This window comes from Saccopteryx leptura, chromosome 1 (genome assembly GCF_036850995.1).
Source record: "Saccopteryx leptura isolate mSacLep1 chromosome 1, mSacLep1_pri_phased_curated, whole genome shotgun sequence".
In the NCBI taxonomy this organism is placed as follows: domain Eukaryota; kingdom Metazoa; phylum Chordata; class Mammalia; order Chiroptera; family Emballonuridae; genus Saccopteryx; species Saccopteryx leptura.
This window is the reverse complement of record NC_089503.1, coordinates 317,472,143-317,487,183: the sequence shown is the minus strand read 5'-3', so window position 1 is coordinate 317,487,183 and position 15,041 is coordinate 317,472,143. Positions and strand designations below refer to the sequence as shown.

Below are 15,041 nucleotides of genomic sequence, written 5' to 3'. Positions count from 1 at the left end.
ACCAACAAGGGGACAGAGTGAGCTGCTTGCACGTGGTGGTGACCACAGGGGCCTGGCCAAGCTCTGAGCGGGGCCCCATCTCAGTGGCCAGCAGGATGGGCTGGATTGGTGTGTTGGTTAGAAATCTCGTCTTCATGGCAGCTCCCTTGGGCTAACAGCCACTCCTTGACGTGTCCAAGGCTGAAGAACACCTGAGTGTCCGTCGGCAGGTGCCAGGGTCACATCGTCATGCTGGAAGGTGTCCTTTGGCTAAGCAGAAGCCAAGGCACTCTAGCTCACTCACGCCTTTAAGTGCATTTTGGTGTTTAATCTTTGTCTCCAGGAATTTGGCCCGTATTCCCAGGATGGGGCAAGAGGGCAGCCCTTCTGCTCTGGCAGCTGAGAGTGGAGCTGGGTGGGCTCACTGGTGCTCAGGGAGCCCTGATGGCTGCCAGGCGGCTCAGAGGCCCCAGCCGGCCTCCTGATCTGAGCCTGTGTCAGCCTGGCAGTCACCCTCCACCCCCTACGCCAGCAGAGAGGTTAGTGAGGTCAGACTTACGGACTCTTACATATTGTTCTATCAGTACTTGAAATAAATGAAAACTGGGGACAGCAGAAGGTTCCTGACTACTCTGTGACCTCGCCCAAGCTGGAGGAGGGCGTGTGTTCACTGCGGCACCTGCTCCTCCCGGGTGCGGAGTGTTCTCAGTGTTTCCTCTGCAGTGTGGACAGACACCTCAGCACTTGAAGGGAGCGAGTTGGGTCCATCATGGCCAAGGTGGGAAGCAGGCTTCCTGCCACTCTGCTCTAGATGGTGGTCCACCCCTCTGACCTCGGGCACCACTTGGTTTTAAGGAAATTGTTCTTAACATGTCTTTTAAAATAGATCTTTTTCCCTCTTAAATAATCTCAGGCAAAATAGAGCTAATTTTAAATTAAGAGGCAGTTCTTCCCTCTGTTTTACTTTTTTAAAAGTTGAGGTGAAATTCATATAATAAAAAATTAACCATTTCAAAGTGAACAATCCTGGGGCATTTTAACCCATTCACAATGTTGAGCGGACATCACTTTTATCTAGTTCCAAAACATTTCGGTCATCGCCACGAAACCCCATACCCAAAGCCCCACACAGGAGGGGCAATCACTCCCCACTGCCCCCTCTGCCCACCCTGCTACCCAACAGTTGGGCTTCTGTCTTATGGATGTGCCTGTTCTGGACATCTTGTATCAATGGACTCATACATTATGTGGTGTTAGACCTTCAGGCTTCTTTGACTCAGCATGATGTTTTCAAGATTTGTCCACATTGTAGCATGAATCAGCGCTTCATGTCTTTTTATGGCTAACATCCCATTGTGTGGAATTACAGAATTGCCATTACAGCATGTAAACATTGTGTTTATCCATTCTTCAGGTAAAGGACATTTTTTAGGTTGCCACTGTTGGGCTGTTGTGACTATGATGCTATGCGTGTTGGTGTATAAGTCTTAGTGTGGGTATGTGTCTTCAGTTCTTTTGAATTCCACCCAAGAGTGGAAATCTGGGTCTTATGTCAATCCTGTGTTGAAGATATTGAGGAACCAATCTTTTCTTATTCAGTGAGAGGAATGAAGGCAGAGACAGACTCCCACATGTGCCCCAACTGGGATCCACCCAGTAAGCCCACTAGGGGGCGATGCTATGCCCATCTGGACATTGCCCTGTTGCTCAGCAACCAAGCTTTTCTTAGCGCCTGAGGGTGGAGGCCACAGAGCCATCCTTAGTGCCTGGGTCCAACTCAGTCCAATCGAGCCATGGCTACAGGAGAGGAAGAGAGAGAGAGAGAGAGAGAGAGAGGTGAGAGGGGAAAGGATGAAGAAGCGGATGGTCGCTTCTCCTGTGTGCCCTGACCGGGAATTGAACCCAGTACATCCACATGCCGGGCTGATGCTCTACCACTGAGCCATGGCCAGGGCCAAGGAACCAATCTTTAACATTTAAGTGAAAGTGCTTTATCTTGAGAAGAGTGCACTTTCTTCGAGTCTTGGCCCATATCTGCTACAGCTTGGTGTTGGGCAGGCCACTTAGAGCTATGAGCAAACCTTCCTATGGTGGAGTGGGCTTGTTATATTTCAGCCTTCCAGAAGGTTCCATCCAGCATAGACATGATGAGCTAGGTCAGAATCTGGGAGGCGTGAGCTCCAGAGTTGGCTGCCCACTCTGAGTGGGGCATGGTCACAAAGACAGGCACAGCTGCTGGGGGGGGGGCTGGGATGAGGTGATGGCAAAAGGTGTGAAGTCATTCTAGGTGAAAGAGGAATGAGGAGGCACCTGGTTAGGGTGGGGGTTGGGGCTGGTCACCTGGAGCCTGTAGGGTGGGGGTGGGGGGGTGAAGACCTGCCCCCAGCAGCTGGAGGGGAAGGCAGTGATAGAAATTACAGGGTGAGGGGTTGAATTCCAAGGAGGAATCCAGGGCTTGGACTGCCTTGGGAGGTCAAGAGGGACCCTCCCTCTCCATTGTCCAGCTGAGGTCACAGCACACATGGGGACAGAGAAGGAAGGGCCACTGGCTCTGCCCTTTCCACCCCCAGTGCCAGGCAGAGCTGCACCCGCCTCTTTAGTACCTTGTCAGTGGACTGCCAGGTAAACAAAGCATTGAGAGCCATTGTGAGCTGCTGTCTGGGTGTTTGTGCAACACCTGTGGGCCCCTCCTCTGTGAGTGCCCGCCGGGCCTGTCACCAGCATTTGCCCCTCTGTCCCGTAAACAGTGCGTGGGAAGTGAGCTCACATCCCAAAAGGTGGGTTCTAGGCTCAGCTTTTGTTGGCTGTCAGGAGAGAAACCAGATGGCCTCCGGGTTGCAGAGCGAAACACTGCACCTGCTGTCTGCCCTCAGTCTGGGCTCGAAAATCAACAAACCCCGTTTCAAAATTTACTTCAGAATCCCCAGGCTTTGGGCCGTCCCAGAGTGAGGTTGGTGAGGACACAAGATGAGGGATAGGAGCACAGCCTTTGTCACAAACGAGCTGGACAGCAAACGTGCCCTGTGGACGTGGCCACAGCCAGCCTGACGTCGTGAGCTGTGCCATCAGGCCTGGCGGGGTGTTGGCGATAGGAGCCGGAAGGGCCTCCGAGATTGCGGGGTGCGTGGTCCCGGCCCCTCCTGGTGCTGCTGCTGCCCCAGCTGCCGAGGGCCCACACTCACTGTGTCATCCCTGAGGCCCTCGGGTATTTAGAAGCCGATTTTTCCTTCTCTGTGTCTCTGGTGGGCTGGGACCATGGTCCTCCTAGACCTCTGTCCATGACCAGTGGGGCTCAAGCCAGTTGGTCTGGGTCTGCCATTTGCCACCCAAGTTACTGTAGCTAGGCTACTGGGTCAGCATCTTTGTGCCTCAGTGCCCTCATCTGTGAAGGGGCAGCAGTGGTTCCCCTCGCGGGCTGTGACGAGCACTGCAGGGGCAGGACCAGGAAGGAGGTAGTACGGAGCCGCCACGGGCCGTGCTGGGGACCCGTGCATGTGCAGGCCCAGGCCACACCACGGGCCGTGCTGGGGACCCGTGCATGTGCAGGCCCAGGCCACACCACGGGCCGTGCTGGGGACCCGTGCATGTGCAGGCCCAGGCCACACCACGGGCCGTGCTGGGGACCCGTGCATGTGCAGGCCCAGGCCACACCACGGGCCGTGCTGGGGACCCGTGCATGTGCAGGCCCAGGCCACACCACGGGCCGTGCTGGGGACCCGTGCATGTGCAGGCCCAGGCCACACCACGGGCCGTGCTGGGGACCCGTGCATGTGCAGGCCCAGGCCACACCACGGGCCGTGCTGGGGACCCGTGCATGTGCAGGCCCAGGCCACACCACGGGCCGTGCTGGGGACCCGTGCATGTGCAGGCCCAGGCCACACCACGGGCCGTGCTGGGGACCTGTGCATGTGCAGGCCCAGGCCACACCACAGGGACGTTTCTCCTACGTTCACCCGCCACAGCCGGGAGGCCTGCAGCATTGGAGGCCCTCCATCCGCCACCACCCTCCTGTCTGTCCAGCTCATGTCCACCTGGCAACCTTGGGGTGTGGCGATCTTTGGAGATAGCACCTGTGCCGATGTGATCAGGATCAGCTTTGAGATGAGGTCACCTGGATTCAGGTGGGCCTTAATCCAAAAACTGGTGTTCTCTTAAGAGAGGGGAATGTGGACACAGACACATGGTGGGAGTAGAAGGGGCACGTAATGACGAGGCAGAGATTAGAGGGACTCCTCTACAAGCCAAGGGACAACAGGGACCCAGCAGCCACCAGATGCTGAGAGAGAGCCATGGAATGGGGCCTCCAGGTGGAGCCAAGCCTGCTGACACCTTGATCTTGGACTCCTGCCCTCCAGACTAACAGGATAAATGTTTAAGCCACTCCGTCTGCGGTGCTCTGTCACGGCAGCTCCCGGACACTCATACCCCCTGTTGACCACTGACTTGCCAGGCCTTGCTAGAAGATGTTTTTCTCTCCACTTGTGTGATAAGCTCCATCCCTCCTCAGAGACCCCCACCCCACCCACTGCCTCCTCGGGTTATCTGACACTACATCTCGCATTGCACCCTGTCTCCTGTCCTCTCTTCCCTGAGACCCCCCCCCCCCCCCGGGTCCTTGAAGACCATGCATGGCCTCTGTCCGCAGTGTTTCAGGGACATAATTATGCACAATGGTTATCCTTTCGCAAAGTCTGAGGGTGGACAGGAGCCACCTTGTGAAGACCTGCCCCGTCTTCAGGTGCACTGTCTGGGGTTTATGTGTGTGACAGCCGCACACTCAACCATCTGTTCTGTCTCTTTCCCACTGTGACTTGGGGACAGTTAGGTGGCTCAGAAATCCAGCCTGGGCAACAAGTACAAAGCGAATTCACTTCTGGGATGGGAGTTTCCAGGATGGTCCTTGGCCTTGAAAGAAATTAATAGCAAGATTGATTGACAGGTGCAAGTTTTGTTTCCCAGCATGTTCAGCGGGAGTTAATATTTATTGCTCTTTTCTGGTCAGGTCGTCTTGTCCCCGAGTGAAGATGTCTGTCCCTGCAATGTGACTTGGGCTCGTGAGCATTCCACATGCTGTGCCCTCCGGAGCTGCCGGCAGGAGGGTCCACACACCGGAGCCCTCACTCCACCCGGTGGGCAGGAGGGCTGGGAGCACCCAGGATTGGTTGAGCTCTGAGCTTAAAATCAGCATCTTTTAAAAACCTTTGCATCTTGGGCCAGAACTCATTCACGTGTGGTTTGAGATTAGAAGGCTGTTTCATAACAACTGCCACCAGGAAGCAGACAAGTAATATCCTATATCCTGTATTATTATAATGGGTCTTTAGACAAAAAAAAGAAAAAAGAAATACCTACAAAAAATAGCTTACACGGACAAATGGAGTTCCTGATGCTGTTTGTGCAAATGTCGATCTTGAGGTTAAAGAGAAACCACTGTAAACCTTCATTCCTCCCTGCCCCCCCCCCCCACTGGCCTCCCTCTTTCCCTTTCACGAATGTTTATCCAGCAGCTGTAAGTGCCAGGAACTGTTCTAGACGAGACAAGTTCAGCAGGAACAAGACCTACAGGTTCTCAGTCCTCATGGACTCACAGGGGTTGGGGGAGAGACAGATATGAACAAGTAAGAATAAAATCAGGCTGTGGCTGCTCTTGTTCAGGAATTAAAAGTGGGGTATGGCAGAGCATGAGGGGGGTGTACCCAAGCCCCTTTGAGGAGGGACACCCAGCTGAGACCTGGATGGCCACGGGAGCAGACGCTGGCTGACGGGCAGGCAGAAGACAAGGTGTGCAAAGGCTCTGGGACAGCAGGGTACATGGAGGAATCACTGTGAGAAGAGGGGAGGGGGATGGGGACAGATCCTATAGGACCATGAGATAGGGTAAGTGATATGGGTCTTATTGTGGGGGCCATGAGGGACGACTGCTGGGGCGACAGTGTGAGGACCACCGTAGAGGGAAACTGAGGCAGCTGCAGGTCCAGCCCACTTACCAGAGAAGGGGAATAAATGCTCCCCTCCTGTCGGGCAGTGACCCTCGTGTGGAGTCCCATACACTTTGCCATTTTCTTTTGCCTTCATTTCCTTCTCCTCATTTCTTTTCCATAATCACCACCAGCCCTTTGCACATGAGCTGCAGACAGGGTTGGGGCTGTGGACGTCCTACTCTGTTTGTGCTGCATATAGAACAGCCCCTGCCTTGTGGGCCTCTGGGTTTGACATCAGCCTTGAAGTCTCCTCCCTGTGCCAAGGTCCTACACACTGCCAGGTCATCCTGAGGCCTGGATGAGGCAGCTACAGAGTGCCTGGCCCTCACTCCGAAGCAGTGGTGATGGGGGGCAGGGCTTGAGTTCGCAGGCATGAAGCTTCCCTTCGCCTTCGTTCTTCTCATTGTCACGTGGACGATGATGTCAGTTATCTCGGAATCTGTTAGAAATGTCTGGTTTGCTGTGACAGTCACTCAGAACTCCCCTCCTCCAAGTGTGTTGTGACTTCTGGTGCCATTCCATGTCTCCTTTGTCTGTATAAGTTTTGTGCTCCAAGAGGGCTGGGAGGGGACCGTTACCCCCATGGGAACCGGGGCCACAGGCAGGGAGCCACGTGGTGGGGAGGGGAAGGTGGCCGGATCAGACTGTGGGGACACTGAAACTGAGCAGAGTCAGAAGGGTGTGACCTTACCAGGTTTTCTGAGGCCCCTTGGCACACTTGAAGTGGGCTTGAGAGACAGGTGAATGCCCACAGGGTGGGGGTGACCTGTCTCTTGGGGTGCTGGGAAGGTGACCTGGTTGCTTCATTGCCATCCTGCTGAGCCCCTGGCGCCAGCCCTTGGACAGCTCCTCCGATTCTGGGCTCAGAACCAATGGTATACTCAACTCCATAACCAAAATATCCTGCCCTTTTCTGTCTCAAAATCCTAAGTACCTTGTTTCGTGACGTGTTCTCTTGTGTTGGCTGGGGTGCGGCATCTTTGGGCACGTCTTCCTCAAGTAGTGTTGCCATGCGTCTCCCGTGTGTTTGGCGCGTGGAGATGAGGGAGGAGAAGCCTTCACTGCATCCGAGGCCACGGCCGCACCTGGGCGAGTCCATCCTGGACACTGGGGGTCTGAGCTGGGCCAGGGTATGGGCGGGATCAGTGGGGGTATTCTGGTGGCTGGAGCAGGTGCAGAGGTGTAAAACTGGGGTTCAGTGTCCCTACATGAGAGGTGGGGGTGTCTCTGGGGCAGCGAGGGGCTGGATCACGGTGGTTAAGGGAGTATCCTGCTGACTGGTAGGGCGTTCACTGGGGACTCTGAGCAACATGGAAGTATGAGGGTTGTGCTTTCAGGAGCTGGCTGTGGAGGGAGAGGAATGGGGTGGAGGTCATGAGTGGGACCGGGACTCCTATGGACAGTTATCGAGTGACCTCCCACTCTTTGTGTCTCACAGACGGCCTCCACAGCGTCGCGGCGCTCTGCACGCTGAGGGTCACCATCATCACGGACGACATGCTGACCAACAGCATCACAGTGCGCCTGGAGAACATGTCACAGGAGAAGTTCCTGTCCCCGCTGCTGTCCCTCTTTGTGGAAGGGGTGGCCACAGTGCTGTCTACCACCAAGGATGACGTCTTTGTCTTTAACATCCAGAACGACACGGACGTCAGCTCCAACATCCTGAACGTGACCTTCTCCGCCCTGCTCCCCGGCGGCGTCCGCGACAAGTTCTTCCCCTCGGAGGACCTGCAGGAGCAGATCTACCTGAACCGGACGCTGCTGACCGCCGTGTCCACGCAGCGCGTGCTGCCCTTCGACGACAACATCTGCCTGCGGGAGCCCTGCGAGAACTACATGAAGTGCGTGTCCGTGCTCAAGTTCGACAGCTCGGCGCCCTTCATCAGCTCCACCACGGTGCTCTTCCGGCCCATCCACCCCATCAACGGCCTGCGCTGCCGCTGCCCCCCCGGCTTCACCGGCGACTACTGCGAGACCGAGATCGACCTGTGCTACTCCAGCCCCTGCGGCGCCAACGGCCGCTGCCGCAGTCGGGAGGGCGGCTACACCTGCGAGTGTCTGGAGGACTTCACCGGTAGGTGGGCGTGGGCTGTGGTGGGGGCCAGGGCCCCTCTGCTCTGCCTGAGGCTCCCTGCTCACATGTCCCGGGTCCCTAAGGGTTTGCTCTGTCCACCATCCCGCTGGGAAACAGATTGGTGCTGGGCCCAGCTGTTGGCCCCATGAACCTTTTTATTTTCTTTCCTCTTTTCCAGGTGAGAGGAGGGGAGATAGAGAGACAGACTCCCACATGCACCCCAACCGGGATCCACCTGACAACCCTGTCTAGGGTGATTCCCTGCCTATCTGGGGTCATGCTCACAACCGAGCTATTTTTAGCACCTGAGGCAGAGGCTCTATAGAGCCGTCCTTAGCGCCAAGGGCTGATGTGCTTGAACCAATTGAGCTATGGCTGCAGGAGGGGAACAGAGAGAGAGAGAGAGAGAGAAAGAGGAAGAAGGGGGAGGAAAAGGGGTGGAGAAGCAGATGGACACTTCTTTTGATCAAACCTGGGACATCCACACTCAGGGTGACGCTCTACCACTCAGCAAACCAGCCAGGGTCAGCCCCCTGAACCTTGAAATGACTTCCTGACAACAGTTCTGAAGTCCCTATTAACCTAGGAGACTTTAAGTCACCCTCCTTATGAGAACAGAATTCACCTAGGAAAAAAATCTACATGTCTAAAATGGCGTATAATCCTTTTAAGTGGTTTTTCATTCAGAGTCCCTCATCCCGGAGTCCATGTTTCACTGGTGGCTGTGAACAGTGTAAGTGGGATGGAGGTTGTGGGCCTTTAATCATCTGGGTCTGGGAAAGAGGTCCATGCTTTCATGCCTCGTCACTATAGGCATGACTCATCTTCTCGGCTGTAAACAGACACTTAGCAGGAGTCGTGCTGACTCATTGAAAACTGGATTGCTCCAAAGTCAGCCCACGCTGTTTTTAAAATCGTAAAGCCTGCCCGAAGCAATACCGGTGCTGTTCAGCCCATTCCTGCTTCGGTTTCCGATTGCTGGCACAGAAAATGATGGCTGCTTGCAAAACAAATTTACGATTGCCCTGTGGTGCCCAGCTGTCTTTTTGGAGAGCTGTTTGGGGATCAGGAGGGGCTGGCTTCACACCGGAGGTGGCTTTGTGTTTCTTCTATTGACTGTCCGTGGTCTGAGTTTATCGAGCTTAGGACAGGGGTTTACGGTATTAGCAGGTAATTCTGAAGCAGGAAGAGAGAGCGAAGCTGGCAGCTGTGCCTGCTGCTTTACGTCAGACAGGAGGAGAAGCAGCCGGGGAGGGCGTTTGTCAGCCTCGGGAGAAGCTGTGCGCCCCGTCTTGCTGCGTCTGCAGCCCAGCCTGGTTACCATCTGGAGGGAACAGCCAGGAGGTGACAAAGGCCTCAGGCACTGGATTGCCGGCCCGTGCCCTCCACTCCCCTACCCTGCCCGTGGGTTGGAGGTCTCTCCCCCACCATCTACTTACCGAGCATTAACCCGGAATTCCTGGCCCCCCTGGGGATTGGTGGTGAGCAGGGAAGGAAGGCACAGGAGACCCCGGCCCCTCATCACTTCTTGAGTTGTTGGGGTGGGAAGGGGTTTCGGTTCTGCTGAGGAGACCTAGACCCCTCCCTCCTCGCTGAGTTTTAGTGGCGCTGTGCTCCAGTGAGTCACCATGCGGGTAGATTTCTGTCCCTTCCTCTCCTTACTTCATGGTGTGGAGCTGGCCTCTCGGCCTCTGTTGAAGGGTTGTGGCCCCAGGCCTCCAGAAAGGGCATGCGACACTCCAGGGTCAGCTGGTGAGCAGTCGTTCACTCACTCTGTGTATATTAATTGAATACCTGCTCTATGCCTGGCTAGTGCACACATCACACCTGCCCTTGCCCAATCGGTAAGCTATCCAAGGTTACCGGTGCAATTGGTCCTTTCACTGGTTGAGATACATGTCAGCAGGGACCTGCTGGGGGAGACTCCTCCAGCACCCTTGATGCTCTGGTGGAAGCCTAGGCTGTGGTCTAACACTGTCGAGGAGCCCAGCTCTGCCCAGTGGGCCGCAGCAGCAGGCCTGGGTTCGAGAGGTGCACGATGTTGTAAGTTTGTAACATCTGGACAGGGTAAACCGAGACTTCTAGGGGCCCATGGACTCCTGGATCCTCTCCAAAGAGGGTTTGACCTTCTGATAACTTTCAAAGTTCTCTAATTTTGTTTTCATCGTGAGAGTCATTTCTAGGAAAGTAATGACCGGGAGTGGCCTGGTGTGTCATCACCAGAAGTGCCGCGGAGCCGTCCGGGCCGGGGCGGGGCCCATGGGAACGTGCCGGGCGCTGAAACCGTCGTGTGTATTTCCCTCGGAGACAGACCAGTGCAGGCTGATTGCCGTTCCTCGGCCCCTTCCTCTCTTTCTTCCTTGCTCCCTTTGAAGCCCTGGCTCTCTTGCGTGGAGGTAATTGAGCTCATTTCTTTGCGGTGAAAGCCGCGCTGTCGTCGTGAGGGTTTTGTTACGTGCTCCTGGTAAGCCGAGCCGGGGCCTGGCTCTTGGGAAGCTTCCTGTGTCGCTGACACCAGGCGGCTGGGCAAGGGGAGATGTCAGTCATCCCAGGAAGGTGCCCCTCACAGCTCTCCTTGTGTCTGAGTCCACGATGGCCTTAGAGAAGTGCTGAGGCCCAAGAGGCCCCGGTCGTCGCCTCCCTCAGAATCCACCTTGGCACTGTCCCTGCCCTGGGAAGGTTCCGGAAGGTGTCCTGACTTCCTTGAACACAGACCGTCCCTCTCCTCAAGGCTTCCTGGGGGCTTTTATGTGGTAGCTGCTCCCCTCTCTTCTTGGGGGTCACTCACTTGTTTCTGTGTCCCTTTGGGTGGCAGCGACTGGCATCATGTTTACTGGGCCCTTCAACGTGCTGGTTATTGCTCTAGATTCCACGCGTGTCCTCTCCTTGATCCTTCCAGCAGTCCTGCGGCCCAATTTTGTAAATGGGGAAACTGAGGTAGGGAACATTAAAGTATCCGGACCAGCGGATCTCATGGGGGGGTGTGTGACATATGATAACATCCAAGGACATTTTTGGTCATCACAGTGAGGGGGGGGGTGGTAGGGGTACTTGCAGGTAGAAGCCAGGGGGGTCTCATATCCTAGAGAGACCAGGATGGCCCGCAAGGTGGTGCCTGGCCACGGGCCAGCCTCAAGGGCCGAGTCAGGATTCAAATCCTGTGTTCTGGCCTCTGAGCTCGGGCTTGTCTGCCCTGGGCATCACTCCAGGGAGGAGCGGCTTGAGTGCCTTGGTCACCTGTATACCTGGTCCCTTCATGTATCCCACTGCATCTTTCACGAAGTGCCTTCTGTGTACAGGGCGCTGAGGGTCAGTACAGTGGGGCGGACCATGAAGTGACTGTCTCTGACCCAGCCCAAGGCCCCAGAGAGCGTTCCACTCCACAGTTACCCTGTTCCCCGAGGGGTTGGCAGGACTGTTCCTTCCCAGGAAGACATTAAGCCCAGGTAGCTCCAGGGCCAGCCTGAGGACGTGGTTCTGAATCCTGGTCCTGGGGGCCCGTTGGTACCTGTTCCCTAATTAAACCTCACAATCGCTCGCTCCCTGCTGACGCGGTGACACTGGCTCATGGTGATTGAGAGCACAGGATGGCCAGGCTCTGCTCCTGGCCCTTCCCTGTGTCTGCGAGGGCCCTGTGAGGGATGGGACCCTCTGAGGGATGGGGCCCTGTGAGGGATGGGGCCCTGTGAGGGATGGGACCCTCTGAGGGATGGGGCCCTGTGAGGGATGGGACCCTCTGAGGGATGGGACCCTGTGAGGATGGGACCCTGTGAGGGGCAGGATGTGGAGGCAGATCGTCACATTATCATCACCTTCAAGGCGTCTCCTGACTGGCTCCCCACCCTGGCGTGTCCCGTGTCCCGTGTCCCGTGTCCCATAGCGAGCGCTGGGTCACATCAGTGCTGTGTTTGACTTTCCTGGGTCCCACTGCTCTGGTGTCTGTCCTGTTGCCTGGGCCCACAGCACCTCGAGTCCCAGGCCCCGCCCCACCCCGCCCACTGCTCTGGTGTCTGTCCTGTTGCCTGGGCCCACAGCACCTCGAGTCCCAGGCCCCGCCCCGCCCCGCCCACTGCTCTGGTGTCTGTCCTGTTGCCTGGGCCCACAGCACCTCGAGTCCCAGGCCCCGCCCCACTCCGCCCACTGCTCTGGTGTCTGTGCTGTTGCCTGGGCCCACAGCACCTCGAGTCCCAGGCCCCGCCCTGCCCACTGCTCTGGTGTCTGTCCTGTTGCCTGGGCCCACAGCACCTCGAGTGCCAGGCCCCGCCCCGCCCACTGCCCCTTCCTTGGCTTGTAGAACCATGCCTGGCTCCTCTCCTCTTACTGTGGAGTCCTTGCACCTTCAGTGCATTGTGCCCAGGCGTCCCGAATGTCATCGCCCTGTCCCCATTCCTCCGCCCACACTGCAGCCGCTCTCCGTGGTTGACGTTGGAGGCCAGAATCTGTCCGCCTGGTGCTGTCTCCTCCCCTCCCTGTGCACTGGACGCCCAGCATCTTCTGTTCATCAGCCCAGCGCTGACATGCAGCAGGTGCATAATAAAAACCTGTGCAAGGACAGTGGGGTCAGGCTAACTGGCTCGTTCCTCCACACAGTTTACAGAACACATCCTAACGCCCTTGCTGCTCTTATCACTGTGCTTGAGGGGACAGGACACCCCTTCCATTTCCTTTGTCCCTTTCTGTGGGGACACCTCGGGGATTGTGACTGTCGGGCTGGTGTGAGTGCCTGGCCATGCTCCAGTCTGGTCTGATCCTGTTCTTAACCACACAGCTCTGTGCTGGGCTCCTCGTATGGTGAAGGCCCTGCTCCTTTGCCACACATGCCATATCTCCCCATGTATAAGATGCACCATTTTCCAAAAAAGTTAGGGTCTAAAAACTGGGTGCGTTTTATACAGTGGTTGTCAAGTCATTTAAGAAGTGTGGCACTTCAAATGCCATAGAGGGAACTGAGGATGAGGCAGTATATGAAGACAGTGATTCGTCATCAGACACAGATGAGGACAAGCTAATGGATGGGAGTTTTGACAGTGATGAAGAGTTGTATGAGTTTTATGATGAATAAAACTTGAGTTCAATAACTTTATGTAATACGTTTTATTTCAAATTTCGGGCCCTAAAATTAAGGTGCACCTTATACATGGGAGCGTCTTATATGGGGGAAATACAGTACGTCTTCACATGGTGGGGACTGCAGGCCTGATTTCATCACAGGTCAGCGTCAGCCCCTGGGCACATTCCTTAGGAAGCAGAGGGTCCCTGGCACTCTCTGCAAAGGCCATCGGTGTCTTCTGGGGCGCTCCTGGCCCAGGCTGCTTTGCTAGGGTCCTGTTTATTCTTGAGCCTCTGGTTTTAGACCCTTGGGTTGCTTGTCTGGATTTAGACGCTGTTGCAGTGAACCCGCACGGTGAATAATGATGCCTCTGTGCATGAAACACAAAATCCCTGGACTCCTGACACCCTCAGCTGCTGGACAGTCTGTCATGATGGGTGCAGCTCAGCAGGGACTTCACCTGCTAGAGAACCACTGTGTCTGTAGCCACTTGGAAGAGACTCAGTTTGAGCTTTGTGGCAACTCCCCCAGAAGGGGAGGTCCAGTTGTCCTGTGCGATGGCCTTCCTGGGACACTGACTGTCCCCGTGGTAACCTCCCATGGTGGGGGACCCTAACTGCCCCTCATGGTAGCTTTCCCAGGTCAGGGGACCCTGACTGTCTTCCAAGGTGACCTCTTTAGGCCAGGTCATTTTGTGTAGATTTAAAGCCAGAAAAACTTGGTGTAAAAAGCTAGTCCTGTTTTTTTCTGCTCATGGGAAAACACAATCAATTCTGACACTTCTGTTATAACAAAAAATATACATTACACCAACTCTGAATTTTACCCTAAACTCTCTTATTAGAGTACTGTATTTTTATTTGCATGTGATCTACTAAGGAACCGAGCGATCCCAAGCTAAAACCATGCGTGTCCACTCTAGAGGGGCCTGGGGTGCTCTGCGCTATGCTGCCCTCTGTGGAGTGACATTCACACGACACAGGGAGGCGGGGGCTGCCACCCCTGTGCAATTTACAGGATTAAAGCTCCACTTCCAAGCGTTCTTCCTCAGGTTGAGTTTAGTCCTTAAACCAGAGAGTTACTTACCATTCAAACTGAAAATCATTACCTAGCCTGTAATTAAAACCTCTCATAAAGCAGAAACAGAATCCTTCCCTAGGAAAATGTACTTTTCAGAGATTCGGGATTACGTCCAAGTTTCCCTTCTTTACCACCTCTGCACATTTTCTACAGGTTCCAGGCTCGCTTCTGGGTGACTTTGTTTCCCATTAACTGCCACTTACTGAGAGGTGGCAGTGTGGATACATGTAGCCTTAGTGGGAGGTGGCGGTGTGGATACACAGAGCCTTAGTGGGAGGTGGCGGTGTGGATACACGGAGCCTTAGTGGGAGGTGGCAGTGTGGATACACGGAGCCTTAGTGGGAGGTGGCGGTGTGGATACACGGAGCCTTAGTGGGAGGTGGCGGTGTGGATACATGGAGCCTTAGTGGGAGGTGGCGGTGTGGATACACGGAGCCTTAGTGGGAGGTGGCGGTGTGGATACATGTAACCTTAGTGGGAGGTGGCAGTGTGGATACACGGAGCCTTAGTGGGAGGTGGCGGTGTGGATACACGGAGCCTTAGTGGGAGGTGGCGGTGTGGATACACGGAGCCTTAGTGGGAGGTGGCGGTGTGGATACACGTAGCCTTAGTGGGAGGTGGCGGTGTGGATACACGTAGCCTTAGTGGGAGGTGGCGGTGTGGATACATGTAGCCTTAGTGGGAGGTGGCGGTGTGGATACACGTAGCCTTAGTGGGAGGTGGCGGTGTGGATACCTGTAGCCTTAGTGGGAGGTGGCGGTGTGGATACACGTAGCCTTAGTGGGAGGTGGCGGTGTGGATACACGTAGCCTTAGTGGGAGGTGGCGGTGTGGATACACGTAGCCTTAGTGGGAGGTGGCGGTGTGGATACACG

General features: G+C 55.6%; 1 protein-coding gene across 4 annotated transcripts in view; it reads left to right on the top strand.

Annotated features, from left to right (window-relative positions):
- The window catches only part of CELSR1 (cadherin EGF LAG seven-pass G-type receptor 1), a 137,719-nt gene that overhangs the window by 40,808 nt on the left and 81,870 nt on the right, over positions 1 to 15,041 (top strand). For all 4 annotated transcript variants that reach the window (XM_066358711.1, XM_066358710.1, XM_066358712.1 and 1 more), the window contains exon 2: positions 7,399 to 8,037. In XM_066358711.1, the coding sequence (XP_066214808.1) occupies positions 7,399 to 8,037 (639 nt within the window). The remainder of the gene's footprint in view (positions 1 to 7,398; positions 8,038 to 15,041) is intronic.